Source organism: Peromyscus leucopus, chromosome 7 (genome assembly GCF_004664715.2).
Source record: "Peromyscus leucopus breed LL Stock chromosome 7, UCI_PerLeu_2.1, whole genome shotgun sequence".
Taxonomy (NCBI): domain Eukaryota; kingdom Metazoa; phylum Chordata; class Mammalia; order Rodentia; family Cricetidae; genus Peromyscus; species Peromyscus leucopus.
Genome location: NC_051069.1, coordinates 42,909,740 through 42,927,004, shown reverse-complemented (window position 1 = coordinate 42,927,004; position 17,265 = coordinate 42,909,740). Strand labels below are relative to the sequence as shown.

Below are 17,265 nucleotides of genomic sequence, written 5' to 3'. Positions count from 1 at the left end.
AGGTAACTGACCATCTTCCTTGTACATAAGAACAGTGATACCACAATAGTTGATCTTGCAACCAGAGGGCCACTGAGCGACTAACAGGTGGGGAGTGTATACATGGCTATGCTTGACAAAGAAAAGATTAATGTCTCAGGCAGAACAAGTCTAGATGGCATGAGGCTTTGTTATACTACTCAGAATGATAGACAGCTTAAACTTACACCTGCTTATTTCTGGAATTTTTCATTAATATTTTCAAACCACAGTTGACTTCAGATAAGCCAAACCACAGAAAGGGAGGGTACTGATTATGGAGGAGTACTGCACAAAGTCAGCCCTGTACACGTGAAGGCCTAATGAAAAGGGCATTGTGATTGCCAGCACTTGGCAAATCCCAGCCATCATCTCCTAAGCCTCTATTGGTCTAATGAGACCCTTTTCATGGCCCAACTGGTGCTGATTATCATGTGAGTCTGCTCAGAAGTGGTCCTCCTGCCTGTAGGGGTCTCCATCTAAACTAGACTTCTCATCTTACTGAGCCATGCTGATTGGCATCTGTGGGAAAGATGATTCAATCTCCTTGCTTTTGTTTCTTTATTTGTTCCATTAAAAAACAGTTCTGCTTGGTAACGGTCACTAAGCACCAGCATAAATAGCCAAAGACTCAGGAGAGGGTGGGGGAGTGCGCTGTTAGTGGTGTCTGAATTCAGCAGACATCTGATTCTACAACATTTTTCAAGGGTTTTTAAATAATTGGGCAAAACCACAAACAGTGCCTGTGGTGTGCACTCCTGCCCTTGGTTTCTAGACTGAGGCATGATTGCATATGTTCTCAATTCAGGCACATTGAACTCATTAATTTCTCCACTAGTCTTTTTATGATTTTTCTCCTCTTTGAAGTAGAAGGTTGCACAGACAAGATTGCTTTAAATCCAGACTATAAATATTAAACTTACAAAAACCCTTATTGACAGTGGCAAACTTTACCCTAACCGTGTCTGTCTGGCTATAAATTTATAGTTAAACAGAATTATGGAGTTAAAGAGTAATCTATAAATGTCTCCCTCTATTTTTTCTTCCTTGGTTTTCATGCCTGTGTTCAAATCATTTGATGAATGAGTTTCTGGATCACTTTCCCCTATATGTATGGGAGGTGGTGCCACAGTTTGGTATTCGTCACAGTATATGACCCTCTCTGTGCATCAGAACCAATACTGTATATTCCACAGTGCTTTGAACAAGTCTTCTCTAATGATACATCTTTTTCTTCTCTGACCATCATTGACTCCTGTAATATCTGTTTCAATAGCAAATTCCTCATCCTTCTGGAGTAGCTACTTAGGGTATCATGGGAATTTTATACAAAGGATCTATGTTTATTGGCAAGTGATGAAGCATGAAGGAGATGCCAATTAATTACTTTTAAATAGTATCCATTTTGGCAACTGAATAATTTCACATTTTAGAGAAGGAATTTGAATGACATCCCCTTATGTTGTCCTGTGAGTGAAAGTACTGAAGAAGGGGCTATCCGAGGACATAGAAGCTAACCATGGGGTATTTGTCATATTATATGTTGGCCAATTATGGAGCATTGATGATATTATGTGTTTGGTAACCGTGGGGCATTGATGATAGTATGTGTTGTGGTAGAGACAGGTGTTTTGCATTGGTAAACCTGTCCCAACCATGCTGGCAGTGTATTGTTATCTCTATGTCCCAGAGGAAGAGTCTTAAGACTTAATGTTGGGGGTACAAATCAAGGTGGAGGACAGAACCTTTTCTTAGATGTTTCTCTAGTTGACTTGGAAGTCCTGATATGGTTATCACTCAAAAAACAATGAGAAGGTGGTAGAGATGCAGCTAAGTGGTAGCAGTCCAGTATGCATGAGTTCTAAGTTCTAACCTTGATAATGGGGAAAAAAAAAGCCCTACAACCATGGAGATAAGGGAACATTTCCAATATTCGGGGCCCATGAGACAGCCCAGGATGTAAACAGAGATTGCCACCAAGCTTGACAACCTGATATGAGACCCACGTAGTCAAAAAAGTTGCTCTTTGACCTCTACATGTGTTCAATGGCACGCACACACAACACACACACACACACACACACACACACACACACACTCTCTCTCTCTCACTCACACACACACACAATGACATAATAATAAAAGAATTTAAATTATACAAATAAATGAGGCTCTGGTGTCTTCAGTCACTGAGATTTGATTTTTGGTTTAAATTATATATAAAAAAAGGTTTATTATTGGTGAAATTATTATGGCTATTCCACGTAGTTAAAAGGAAGATTTATTTAGTAGGTAACTTATAAAACAGGGAAAGGTAGGTTGTGGGGTCTGGGGAAGGTGTATCGAAGTCCAGCGGTGTTCTCTAGAGCTCTGCTCGATGGCCCATCCAGATCTCGGGTCTCCTGGCGCCTCCCTTGGCCCCGCCTTGTAGGCATGACAGTTGTCGAAGCCTCAGTGGGGGTTGGAATTTCCAGATCAAAGCTAGAATGGCTACTCACTGCAGTTTATTTTTATTTTTGCTTTTGTTTGAGACAGAGTTTCACTTTATAAATATCCCTAGCTAACTCAGTATGTGCTCTAAGCTTGCTTCAACATTGTGGTGATCTTCCTGTTTCTGCCTCGCATATTTCTGGGGTTGTAGCCATGTACATTCATGCCAGATGGTATTGCCAGCACCATATACTCCCTCACCCCACCATCTCTTGCAGTGCTGCTGGGGCAGGAGTTGGAGATAAAACAAAAGGACATAAGTAGGCAAGGACTGCTGTGGGACTCCATGACCTCTTGGATAACTTTTTGGGTGACTGGAGAAAATCCATCATCCCTGATTGGAAAAGTGTGAAACTGCTCAAGGATCCCAAAGAAAGGGAGCGCTCTGACTCGGGAGTGTCGTCGGAGGCTTTCAAACTGGTATCTTGATCTTGAAGCAAGAATAGGACTTTTGAGTAAAAGGGTGATGTAAGGAGAGAAGAAGGCATGGGACATAGAGAGGACTTCCTGTACGTGCTGGCTTGTCGATGTTGCTGGTTTGACAGTGCTGTATATACTAATGGGGAGGGTCCAGCTCATGAAAACTTTATGTACCATTCCAAGAAACAGGAATTAATGGAGAAAAGAAATAGAGCTTCAGACATGGTAGCCAGTGCCCAGCATGGCCCAGCCAGGGAGAAGTAAGTGACAACTTTCTCTAGCTGGATCTGCCCAGTTGTGGCAACTGTCTCAAACAGCTCACTCCTTCTTTTATAGAAATGAATTCATCTTCTATAGCCAAAGCCTCAGAGAAGGGGAAGATACCCCAGACAATGCCTCCATCCATATCAGAAGAGCCTACTGTAGAATGCACAAGGCACAGTGTACTTCACACTTGCCCTCAGGAAGCAGATACATGGGATAGATGCCCAGGGCACCTGCATACCCATTTGGGGGACAAAGTCACAAACAAAGCCTCCTTCTTCTAATTACTTCCCTAGATTCTGATTTTCCACGAGAAGACAGGCAGAAGGCTGGCAGCTCTCAGCAGATCCCCCAGGCAGGGAGCTGTCCTGACAAGTAACAAGAAGACTAAACACCAATTCTTTCCTTCTTTCCCCAGTCCTTCTTTCTCAGAGACTTGGGTTACTTTATGGCTTTTTGGTACAGCTATGCCTGGAAGGCTAATCACTAAATATCCCTGCTTTGGCCACTACAGGAACGATTTACAGGGTGCATGGATTAATAACAAGTCAACTCAACCAAAAAGAGCCTCCAAGAGTAGCCAGAAGCGTAGTATAGAGTCATCTTCCGCTATCTCTCGCACTCATGCTGGGTGGGTGCCATGTCCGAGGAAGGTGAAACCTTTAGCTCGCTCCCTCAGCTCCTCTCTGCTGGGAACTTTTTCGTTTGCCATCCTAATGATCCCCATGCCACACAGGCCCTGATGCTGGTGCTGACAGGGTGCTCATTAGTGCCAGGGTGCTGCAGTCAGCCGATGGCATGCCAGAGCTCCACTCCTGACACTTTTTCACAGAGCTGTCACAGAGTCATAGAGCCTGCCAGCTCTGGTTGAACTCAAGCTGTGATACCTCCAGTGCCAATTAATGCGTCAGTCAGTGTCCTGCTCGGCTGGGGAGAAGGCCTTGTCAGTGCTAACAAATGGGAAACCAGGCGAGCCAGTGGTCCAGAAAGGGGAGAAGGGGTGTGCCTCAGGATGCTGGCAAGGATAAGAACCCATGCTAAGGGTCGCTTTGCCCTCACCAGCTTGTAGACTTTAAAATATTTCAGAAACAAAGGCTACCGCTTGCCCACTAGGGTTTCTAGAGCACAGAAAGTAAGATCTGACTGCAAGGAAAGGCTGTTGACCCGGATGCAGAAGTCATGTATAGGTATCCACTATATGTTGCAATAAGAGGTTTTCTTTATTTGAAACTCACTGGACACACATCTGCTCTCACTCTACCCTAATATCTTTATGCACCCCTGAGACAAAGGTTGACCTTCCTGTCTACTTCTATTTATACATCAAGAATGAGGAAATGGGGAATGGGAAAGGCAGGAGGGAGGGATGGATTTAAAATAATAATTTTCTTTCACCCACTAATTAACTGCTTTTGTTTTGCTCAGTCTGAGAGGACCAGCACATTTTCATATATATATATTCTCCACTATCCTCCTTTTCTACTTTAGGAAACAGTACTTGGAAGCCACATATAAGAGGGTTGAAAGCCGATTGTCCCAGAAGGGCAAGATGAAGAATATGTTCCAAAAACATACATCTCAGCCGAGTGGTGGGCACCAAAGACACATGTGCATCAGAAATCCCAACACCAAAGCCACTATGTGCCTTCTTGAGTTCTGTGAAAATGAACTTGAAGAGCAGCCTCTCCTTTCAGCCTAAGTTGGACCCCCACCACCACCACAGCTGGTTCCTTGTAGGGGCTTCAGGAAGGCTTGGGAGAGCCTGGGAAGGCTAGTGAAAATGTCCTGGAGCTTCCACAAGGGTTCTGTCTGAGCACAATGGAGGAGAATTCTCAAGAGTAAGCCTGGGGCATTGTATTGGGAGAGGAGGCATGCATCTTTGGAGCGATGGCAAACAACAGCACTATACACCAAGCCAACAGTATGCTCTGAGTGGTATCTAGGTCCGAGGCAGTGTGCATTCAGTAAGAATGAAAAAAAAAAAAAAAGTGAGACACCGACCCCTGATCTCCAAGAACTTTTGAAAACAGGCATGATACACATGAACCGGGTATGGGACATCTCTGCTCTGTGGACTTTCTCAGTGACTCTTCCTTTGTCTTAGGTTCCTTGGGTGTCTTAGATGAGGATGTAACTAACCACCCAAGAGTTTTAGTGGAAGAAAGGTGGTAAAAGTAGGTGCCCATGGAAGACTCTCATCAGATGCTCAATGGTTCTTGGTTCCAAAGGTGTAAATTGTCCACAGATTCCTAATTGGACTCACATCTTTACCAGAGCTTACAATAGGCTGCCAGGAATATGACCGTGTAGGAGTCCAAGCTATTTCTCTAAAGCTCAGACACCTCAATGAAATCTGGTGCCAGGGTTATGAGAACACATTTCTGTGAAGAACGGGGCCTACTTTGGATATTTTCTGGATGTATTGAAAGAGAACCTATTTCTGGATACTCAGAGAAAACTCAGGGATAAGACAGTTTTAAAGCACATTCTTTCAGGCCTACGTAAGACAAAGGACAAACACAGACTCCTGAGCAGGAAGCATCCTTGAAGGTGATCTTGGTTTGCCTGATGCTACAGGTGCCCAGACAGACCCTCATGAGGACTTTGACCTGGGCTTTCATGGAGTTAGCTGCAGCTCTTTTGGGGGAGGTCCTAAAATGGGAACAATTCCTCCTGAAAAGATCAGGGCCCATGCAAGTATAGACAGAAAGTGTACATCCCCAAAATGTGTGCAGAGTAAGGACAGATATCTAGAAAACTGTGCACCTATTCCTTGAATTCTAGGAGTGGTAAGTCATGAGGAGGAAATAGAAAAGGCATGACACCATAAATAACATAGGAAAAGCTACTTTGCACAAAGAATGAGCGGGCCAAAAGGCAGCTTGGGAGGCCCTATATTCCTCTCCATCCTGCCTGTGGGCATCTGGCATTTCCTCTACCTGACGAATGGCGTGGACAGGCCTTTTGACCCTTTTATCTACCAGACATCCACTCCTATATCAACATGCAGGGGCCTTCCTAAAAGAACTGTCCACATTTCTGTGTTCCCTTTCCACACAGAAGATGGCCATGGCTGGAAGTCCTTGTTCTACAGAGATTATGAGATTATTGTGAGTTGCACTGGATGACTTCTGATAAACAAAACTCGGCATTTTCAAAACTGCACAAAACCAGCAGTTCAGTCTAGAATGAAGTCATCAGATTGCCCCAAGTGCCTGGATCAGCTATTCTTTGGGGAGAGTTTCACATCTATGTAAAAATGATTTGACTGAGACATGATCTGTCTTCACCACTGGGACAGAAGATGACAACTGCTCACTGCCTTTGGAGACTCAGCAAAGGTGTGAATCATTCTCTCAGGAGCCCCAAGCCTGTCCTAGTTTATTTAAACTAAGCACTTTCTTGGAAACATTTAGTGGGTACAGATGAAGGCCTGACTGCTAAGGGTCTCCAGCTTCAGCTCAGATTTGGCTGCAGCTCAATGACATCTCTGATCTCCAAAGACTCATCACCGGGAAAACTGGTCCCCAGTGGGTCTCGAGGTGATTAGCTACAGCTTGGCATATCTCATCAGTCTGAAAGTGGGACGGCTAATCTGGGCCCCAGATCTGGACGAAGCCGTTCATCTAAATTACTCTAATCTGCAGGTAGATTCTGATCAGCCTGCTCCTCTCCCCTTGATCTATCTTCTGTTTCCATAGCAGCTAAAACCTCAGGAAAGTGGCAGCATCTGGCCCCGGCTCAGGTGAAAATCTCCTAGGGAAGTGAATTAACTTCACAGCTACAAAAGGAGGAACAAAGAACCCCCAAAATACAGCAGAACCAGCATCAAATAAAAGTAGAAGAGGAAGAGAGGGGTAGAGAGAAGGAGAGAAGGGGGAGAATAAAATGAAATCATGGCAGAAATACTTAAAGAGATAGTGAGTAAAATGGGAGAACCAAAAAGTGTAGGGGAGATGAAAGCATAACAGGATTGGACAGCAAAAGCTATCTGGAGGAGAAAGGGCAGAAAACATCAATGCAATGAAAAAAGAGCTGACCAGCCAGGGATGGGACTGAGAAGGGGCATCAAACTAGAGACAGAGCCTCTTGGAATAGGTAAAGGAAGTCTAGCCCAGGTGATAAATGTTCTGCAGTCTTGAAAGGCAGACTGGCCCAGCATCTCATAGCACTGGGGACTTGGTGACATTAAGCTGTGATGAATGGGTTATGTAGACTTGAAAAGCCTACACATTTAGGTATCCCCACCTTTGCAAGTGTCTCAGGTCCATTTTCTATCACTAATGATCTCACACACAGCTGAGGTCTCCTTCCAGACTTGAGCCAGTCCACACAGAAGGCCATTTCAAAAGGAGAGACTGACCAAAATGCAAAACGTCCTCCCTCACCTCTTTCTTCACAGGGATAGCATCAGGAATGATGGCCAAACAGCTCCCTGGAGTTCAGGACAAATACAACTGAACATGTTGCAACTCTGAGATCATCTGTCATGGTACACTGTCACAGCTTGAGAGGAAATTCCATATATGAAGCTGTTACAGTCCAACACTGATTTTTTTTTTTTTTTTAAATGTGAGTATGAAGGCACTAGCACATTTAGGAATAGAGTACTTATGTTCCAATGAAGTACCTGGGAACAGGCAGTCCTTAGTTACTGGGGCCTTCTGGGGATGCCCTTTTGAAAACAGCTCATCTGTCTGGCCTAGTGGTGATGGCCCTTCTGGGGACAGCCTATATCCAACAATGAACTACTGGGTTGATATATAAGGTCAGCACCATGATCTTAGGAGAAGACAAAATAGAAGGACTATTGTACTTCAGAAGTGTGACACAGACATCTGAAATGTTTCCATGGACCACATCATAGCTCATCATCTCCTCCCACCCAAACTTGCCTCCTTCCCTTTTCCTCTACAGACGATAATCCCAAGAGCACCCCAAATAACTTGCCTTCCCATCACTCTCCTCAGAGTCTGCTCTGGAGGTACACAGCCTGCAATAAGCAGAAGGCCTTTACCAGGGTGCCTTTGGGATCCTTAACCTTGCCCTACCTAGTGAGATACAAGCTGTCATCAGTTCACACATATGCGTGAATATTCATGTGCATAAATTCATATGTAATTACAGACATCACCCAGTGATCAGCAACAGATCTGAGGACTTCTTTCAATGCTAGTATTTCAATGTTAGTATTTCTTTTTTGTTGTTTGTTTGTTTTTGTTTTTAATAAGCCACTTTTTATTTATTATGTACACAGTGTTCTGTCTGAATGTGTCCCTGCAGGCCAGAAGAGGGTGCCAGATCTCATTACAGATGGCTGTGAGCTATCATGTGGTTGCTGGGAATTGAACTCAGGACCTCTGGAAAGGTGGCCAGTGCTCTTAACCTCTGAGCCATCTCTCCAGCCCTAAGTATTTCTTAACTAAACTCCTTGTCATTAATCAATGTATACCACTCCGTTTTCTCAACCAGTACTTGTTACTCAGTCATCTGTCTCATGAGGATATAAGTTCACAAGAACAGAAATTTGTTAGTTTGGGGTTTTTTGCTAATTTCCCCAGTGCCTAAAATAGCCTGGATGATTGCATTTTCTACAAATATTTGGGAGTGAATGAAGAGATATTATGTTTCTTGTTAACAAATAAAAGCTATCTTAATGATAAGTGACATCTTGTCAAATTCTAAAGGTTCAAAGCACAAGTCACCCAATTTGGTCTTCAGAACATCTGAACATTTTGGCAACATACAGTTTGCAATTCAGCCACATGTTATGTTGTTATATTTGTTATTTAGGAAATATCCAAAGGGGGGAGAAAAAACAAAACAAAACAGCAAAACCACAAAAACAGCTAATGACCAGATTTTTGGCAACGCTGAGGAAGCACCGAGAGGGAAATTTCTTGTTAGGAATATGGCATTTAGAGCTCTCATCTGTCATTATGGGTTTGTATTTCCTATCTCTTCAAATACCAGCTGGACAATGTCACCAACACAGCACTTCAATCATCACTCTCAATGGGACAAGTTCACACAGAATATCTTCACCACTATTTCACTCAGACTCTAGCAGAATTCATCTCAATGAGATTGCAAACACATACCAAGGTACACCTTCTGAGATTGTCACAGCTATGGCCACTGTGCACAGAACAATCGCATCTACAGAGTCATGAGTTGAATTCAGACTACCAAAATCTTAGATCCCTTTGGACTCAGTAGCCAGTACCACAACCTCCCATCCATGTCAAACAAGATTCCTCTCATCTCTCTTGAGCTGCTGCTCTTACCTTTGGGAGAAATATGTCTCCAGGTTACTGTAGGCTCCGGTCTACCTGTGGCTATGCAAGTGAGGCTGATGTTGTTCCCTCATTGATGGAGATATCTGAAGAAATCTCTACAATTTTGGGAGATACTGTGGAGACAAAACAGATAGAAGGAACATAAAAATCCTGCTGACAAAAATCTCTTTGTTGTCTTAAAGTAGAAGCTGACAGAAGAGCCCAAAGATGGAAACATAAGGACTACACTTGTAAAGGATGAAAAATCAGAAGAATTACCTTAAACATGAAAAAAAAAAAAACCTTACCTTGGATTTAGCTTCCAAATTAAACACAAATACAAAGTCCAGAGGGAGATCAACTACTCTGTAATACTGCAGTATCTTTCCCAACTACCTTTTATCTCCACTTACACCACTCTATCACAGACACACCTCTAACACAGGTCCATGAGTCACTCTCATTGAGTTCAGAGGTGGCTTTATGTAATACAATTCTTAACATAGCCCATATCTACATAAATAGCTTGGATTCTCCCTGTTGCCTACCTGACATAACCAGGTTCTCTAGGCCACCATGGGAGGACATTCAGAACTGAGCATCAACTAACATCCCCAGGCATCTCTAGTGGCCCCCACAGCCACTCACCCTTGCTTTGTTCCCAACACATCATGCCCTTTCTGGGCTTCACAGAGGATCTATATTCTTCCTTATATCCTTTATAGATAATCTTTTAAGGCCAAGGTCATTTTTATTTCCTTTACCTGTCCCCCTTAACAACGCATATCAAGTTTTTCTTCTTCACCTGTGTTTCCAGAACATACTAGACACAGATGGTTGGGCACTCATATCAGTGAGCTATGCTCACTTGACCCCTCTCCTGAAAAGAAGGGGAGTATTCCCTCAAATGCCTAAAGTTGGGGAGACTCTTGCTTCCTTGGCTTCTCTATTGGAGCCTGGCTTCCCTTTAAGGCTGTGTGCTGCTGTGCTCTTCCCACTGCATTTTCCAGGAGAAGCTCCCTGCAGCCTGGTCAAGCACTGGCTTACGTACCCTATCGCATGCTGGATCCTGCGACAGAAGCTCATTCTTGCTATACATCTGAACCCACTTCTGCACTCTTGGCTTTACCATAGACAACATGATACTGGATTCTCCATGTGACCCCTCATTTGTCTAATCTGTCAAATGGTCTGGACTTTAAGAAGATGAAGTGACAGTGTTACTTATTGAGCCCCTAAAGTCTAATCATACATAGAATCATCCCACTGCATTATACCTCTTTGCTTGGAGTCACTCATTCACTCATCTATGCATTTTCGGATGGGCTGAGCCTGAACCATATCTTCCTCATATAAAGGTATCCACAGTAGAAGTCCAACAAGTATTTCTAGCATCCATACTCCTGCTGGACACTTTCCTCTGGGAAAGGAATATGATGGAGGCATCTCCTCCCAGCCTTCTTCCTTGTTCTCCCTTCTCTATCATCTTCTCCCATTCATGTCCCACACCCCACCCATGTAGTAAACTCATGGCTCCCAAGATTGTGCTGTGTTTTATCCCTTTATCTTCTATACTTGCAGCTGCTGTGTGTGCTCAGTTGCTTTTCTCAGATGGTACCCCAACTGGATGAGTTTCCATCCCTTCTATTTCCATGTAAGGTCTTAAAGAAGAGCTTTTTTCATCATTTAAGTTTATGTTTTCATGCTCAAAATATCTTCTATACAGTAAGCAATATCAATCATTATTAGACTTAAATCTACATTGAATTTCAGGTAAAAAGGCTGTGTGTGTGTGTGTGTGTGTGTGTGTGTGTGTGTGTGTGTGTGTGTCCCCATTCCTGTACATTAAACTAGAAATAAAGGATAAATAAGACAGAAATAAAGCAGTGGGATGGGAGACTCATTGCTCCACAGTTTAGGTTGTTTAAGATCTAACATTAGAATTTGCAGTTGATCATTAAAAGCCAGAGTGTGCCAGTCATGATAGAAGGGCAATAGATGTGGTAACTGGGTGTTTGATTTGCACACTCCTTGACATAGACATTTCTAAATTCTCTTAGTTCTACAGTTCGACAGAACTCTTGAAGATGTAAAAACTTTGATGTATTTTACTCACAGAACCTTAACTACAGCATTTCCTTCTGGTGAACTCTTGGCCCAGCACATCAGCCTGGTCCCTGCCCCTGCCCAGCTTTGGCACTCATGCATCCCCGCTTGCTTCTTGGAACACAGACTGCCTGCAGAGTGTCTATGCTGGCCTTGCAGACATTGCTTAAATGGTGCAGGTAAGTAATTTATTGATCTGTAAAGCACTCTGAGATTCTCTGCAAGGGATTATGTCACGCCAATGCCACGCAATAAAATAAAAAAAAAATGATGGACTTTGTGAACACAGGGTGATTTAGGGGTTGTAGTTGGAAGTGTACGTAAAGTACATTTTAAGTGGAAATCAGGCTGGGTAATGAATTATTCTTGCTTTGGAAGGCTGACTGGGAGTTCATTTTCCTGGCTTCCTACATGATAGCTAATCTGCTAATCATACACTGGAGAACAATGGACAGTCCCCAAGTGGCATGGAAGGTGGAGTGGGCCAGAGCTGTCAGCACAGTAAGTATATTAAATGAGACAATCACACCTCTTGCTTGGAAGAATCATCTAGAATCGTCTCCTCCCCCACCCCTATCATTTATACCTGGAAGGTATCCAACTCATGAAGGAGATATTGGAGAAGTGCTTGCCACCTCCCCTAGCCAGCCTACCAGCAGAGCTTGAAGGAGGCACACTGCCCTGGATGGATCCAAAGGAGCTTGGTATGAGGCTCAGGTGACAACAGGCACGACCACAGTGATGAGAGCTGAATCAACGCATGCAGATGTTCTGCAGTGGAAAGTATCGCTTTCTAGGTGGCAACTTATAGCACACTGTCGTCTTTGAGATTAAATTAGAGGTTCAGTGCACTCCTTGACATGAGGCCTTGAGTTCTAGCCTCAGCACCTCCCTGAAAAAATTAAATTGAGCTGGCAAGGAAACACTATGATTTTAGCTAATTCCTGCTCATAAGAAAGACTTGGGAAAGTAAGAGATAGGTTCTCTGTATTTCAGTTTCCATGGATACTTTCTGTATCTCACTTCCCTTAATGCAGGCTGTTAGAGACATACCAGGATTGCTTTGTTTGCTTGTACTTATTCATTCACCCATTCATTCATTCTCTTGTCAATATTCATGAGTCATTCTCCATATGCCAGCATTGTGCTAAGCACTAAGAACATAAAGTCCTTGTCCCTAAGGATAATGTAATCTAAAAATATAAAACAGACAGATGAATCCAACCTTTAATGTATTGTGACATAGAAGGATTCATCAAATGCTATGGGAGCACAGAAGTCAGATGCCTAAGCTTGACTGTAAGTGGGTGTTGCATGACCCTTTGGGCACATGTGACAGCTATATTAAATTTTAGGGGCTGAGTAAAAGTTTATCAAGTCTGGGATAGAGATGAGGTGAAGATTGTTAAGCAAAAAAAATGTGGCATAAGAAAAGCACCATTAGTGAGATTATTTTTGTGCCTATATAAAATCAAGTACTATCGGAAGTGATTCTTCATTAGCAGCTGTGCCAAAAGGCACAACGTGCTTGTGAATATATACTCTATACACAATTGGGCATTAGGTATTTTATGGCATACGAATTATACCAGTCTTGTTAGCTCTTCATGTACTTTCAATTTGTTTGTGGGAAACAATGCATTAAAAACATTCTATTGAGTTGGAGGATGAAGCAAAATGTACCAGAAAAATGTGTGTGATTGTGAAATGAAGGATGCATGTGATAAGTGCTGTGAGCTAGAAGGAGGGATGACCACAGTGAATGGGAGTGTCAGAGATGATTTTACCCCACATTAGCATCTGCTTTGGATAGCAACAAACAAGAAAGAATCATGCCTGAGACAAAAGTGAGGATGTACTACAGGGACCAGAAATACACTCGTATGGATGAGTTAGTAAAAAAGTCCATGAGGTACATGAACATACAACATCTACCAGCAGAAGGCAGTGTCCCATAGGGCTCCAGATCCTGGGCCTCCTGGGCCACCATCCTCATCTACAAAGGGGAACCAGTAAGTCTGTGGATTCTGGCACATGTGAGGTTCTTCTGGGACTGAAGAACCAACTGCTGAAATGACCTGAGAGCAGTTCCTGGAAATATGAGGCATTCGATAAGTGAGTTTATCTGCTGCACACGGTTGGCAAACTTCTATGCAGTGTCAAAACAGAATAGACAGTCAATAGATGTCATAAGAATCAATGAAAAGGGGATACAAGATCAATGAGGTACCAGGGAGCCAGATTGCAGAGCAGCCTGGAGGGTTAGGTCTTAGACTGTTAATTTCAATAGGCTACAGCAAGTATTTGATTTAAAAAAATAGAATGGCATAATTTTAAAATTTTATTTTAGGAAGAAGAATCTGTTAACCATGTGTCAGAATGGAACTGGGATAAATTGGAATTATAGAAATCTATCTACATGAGTGATATTCAAAGCCTGGATTGAACTGTTAGCTCTGCAGAGAGAAGGAAAGGAGTGGATTGGAGAGCAATGCCAAGGAGCACACATGGAACATAATGATAGCCTGGAAAGGAGGAGGGGCCCCAGAGAAGCAATTGGCTTTGCAGAGAACTTTAACTAGAGTCATTCTGATTAAAATATGCTGATGGGAAAGATGCTGGGGACAACCAGGCAGAAGCATCCTGTTACCAGTTGGAGTCACATGACCAAAGGGGCCAAGAGCACAACTGAAAAGTAAACTGGGGAGAGCTGAGAACAAGTGCCACAAATCACATCTGCTGAACCTCAACGGTGCCTCACAAAGGAATGCCATTTTCTTTACACATGTGTACTTGATGACTGATGGCATTTGAGGTCTGAATCTAAAATATACTAATTATATAAACAGAAAGACTAAGAAATATTTGGGATATATTTAGGAAGAAAAACAGAAGTTGGGTGAACCATATTCAGAGGATAAAATTCCACATTCAATACATTTTATTAAGGTTTCATCTGGCTATTACTGAATTCTAATTCAAATATGTAAATAATTAAATAAGGTAATTATTAAAACAGTATTCTGAGGAACTTTCCTATTCCTAGTTTAGCTTACAGTGCCCAGGTGTTGAGTTTTAATAATTATGTCATTAATAAATAGCAATTTGCTGTTTTTAGCACACAGTAGATATCCTATTAAATCCAAATTAAGATGCTTTATTAAGCACTGTGCAGTCCTGTGGGGCTGAGAATGCACATAAATGCCTGGACCAGGTACTTCCCAGGATGCATGCAGAGCTATGCCTCCCAGATGGCTTCCATTGCTGCCAGAGGCACTTCTTTTTGCTCACTAGTGAAGGTCTAGTATGCCCCAAACTACTCTGGACAGTGTTCAAGGCTGGAACTTCTTTTTTTTTTTTTTTTCTGTGTCCTAGGGACTTCTGACTTCCCAGTGTTAAAAGACCAAATCCAGGGTACCAGGTACCTTTTTGGCATATAGACTTCACAGAGACACTCAGGCCATGATAATAGCCTGATGCGAAGTGTGCAGTGTCGATGAGGAAGCTATTAAGGATGCAGCCACTGTATGCCAGGCAAACCCTACTGAAAAGCTGCTTTGCTCAGGAATGGTTCAACCTGTGTGGCAAGATATGGGACTATGTTTCCCCAATCTAGACAGAAACGGTGATGAGTCAGCCAAGAACATGCAGAAAACCTTTTTAGCCTAGAAGTCCCTCCATGAAATGCACCCTACTTCTCTCCTAGCCTCACACCAGGCACCCTCTCTGCTTCCTCCTCTAGTCCTAAAGTACATTCAACCCTTCCTGATTCAAAGGTCCCTCCAAGATTTCCCATTCTCCTTCACATAGCTTTTTTGCCTTAGCCTTTATATCTTGATTCCTCAAAGTCTTCCTTGGCCATCTTTTCTAAGAAAGAGTTTCCGCTTTGGATTAATTGTTCCGTGATTATTGTCTCTCCATTTACTTTGTGGTATTATTTACAATCATCATGATAATTTTGAAGTGTTTCCTATGACACAAGGCTTTTAGCATTGACATCAATAAACCCCAGGTAAATGGGAACTCCTTATTCACCTGATTATGAGATAAAAATGAAGATAGGGGTGGGGTCTAGGAAATTATTCAAGGACATACAACTGAAATTTGCAGTGTGGTGTGTGAGTTCTATTAAGGAATCTTATGGCTAAAAAAGTCCTTGGAATTGCAAGTACATACATGAAAAAATATTTAAAAAATAAACACACATCTATGTTTTATGAACATTGGCTGCTTGTGAAACCCTGTTGTGCATTAGACACTTTGCAGGGAGTAAGTTTACTGAAAATATTTGAAGAATCCTATGAGGAATTTATATTATTATTATTATTATTATTCACAGATGAAGGAAGAGTTAGGGGTAATGTAGTCATTTGTTCAAGGGCAAACTGCCAATCAGGGATCACAATAGAGCATATCTGCAAGCTATGGGTGATGCCCACTGCTTGCTCTTCTCAGAGGTCAGTCTTGTATGCTGCAGGCTCCAACCCTACATTCCTAGGGTTTTGCTAAAAATATTTGCCCCACATCCCCATCCATCCAGCTGCTAATGACAGAACTATGGGCAATGGCTATTTCTTTCATCTGAACACTTCCATCATTTGCTACATCTCATTCCTTTCTTTCATAGTTCCATGGCAACATTTGTGTGTCCATCAGGAACTTAGCTGCAGGAGCCCTTCTCAGTACCATGTATATGGTGTTATTCTCTACCCAAGAGTGCATGGAAGGCTCCACTAACACATTTTTCTTCTAATTATCCACATCTGCATGCATTTTTGAAATCTCCTGCTTATTCCATCCTGAGCACATCTTGTTCTCCTTCCTCTCATTCATCTTCCTTCAGTGTGAGCTGAACCAGAGATGTGGCCCTCAGGGACAATTCTGAAGCAGCCACTATGACTGCTGACTCCTGCATGCACACAGGGCCACTGGACTGTGTTCTACCTGGTGACAGAGAAGTCAGCAGAAAAGTCCACCTGTCTTAAGTCCACGAATAATAGACGTTCTTATTAGGTCTATTGTGATTGAAAACACAAGTCAGCCATTTGCTTGCTCTGTTCTCCCACTCTCTTCTAATTTTTTCCTGTCTTTCTTTCTTTCTTTTTTTTTTTTTTTTATAATATCTGCATGCTCCAAAGCACATTTACAGAGCTGTGGGGTCTGTGGTATTATTTAAAAAGAAAAACTCTTAAGATTTATATCAAAAAACCAAGTATTGAGCTGAGATCTTCAAATTACTAGTGATATAAATGTACATAAATCATTCCACTCACTGATTGCATTAATTATATTAATATCCTTCTTAACCCATGCTTTATGGGTCAGAGAAAAATGTGGAAATACCGCTTTTTAAACATAAAACATTATTCAAGTATGACTCAGTGGTATTACTAATACTCATGTATCCCTAGAGGCCAATATGAAGAGAAATGCAAGCTTTCTACACAAGGGAATTTGCCTGATTTAAAAGACAAGGTGGGGTGGTTACCATGCCTGTGTCCCTGTCAACTGTTGCTAGCTGGTACTTCAGAGGTAACAATGGCCCTGAGGTCACAGTGACTGAAGGGTGAGGACTCAATCCCAGCCTCAGATAGGTACAGGCTTACTCTCCTGCCAGCAAGGAGACAGTGGCTGCTGCTGTTTCTAGGGAATGAAGCCAGACTGGATGTTCAGAATCCCAGAAAAGGGT

At 42.5% G+C, this 17,265-nt stretch overlaps 1 protein-coding gene across 1 annotated transcript in view; it reads right to left on the bottom strand.

The window, feature by feature from the left end:
- Ntm (neurotrimin) overlaps nucleotides 1–17,265 on the bottom strand; it is a 982,570-nt gene that overhangs the window by 113,351 nt on the left and 851,954 nt on the right. Inside the window, 2 exon segments of the mRNA XM_028883058.2 lie at nucleotides 9,480–9,560; nucleotides 9,563–9,604. Of these exon segments, the coding sequence (XP_028738891.1) occupies nucleotides 9,480–9,560; nucleotides 9,563–9,604 (123 nt within the window).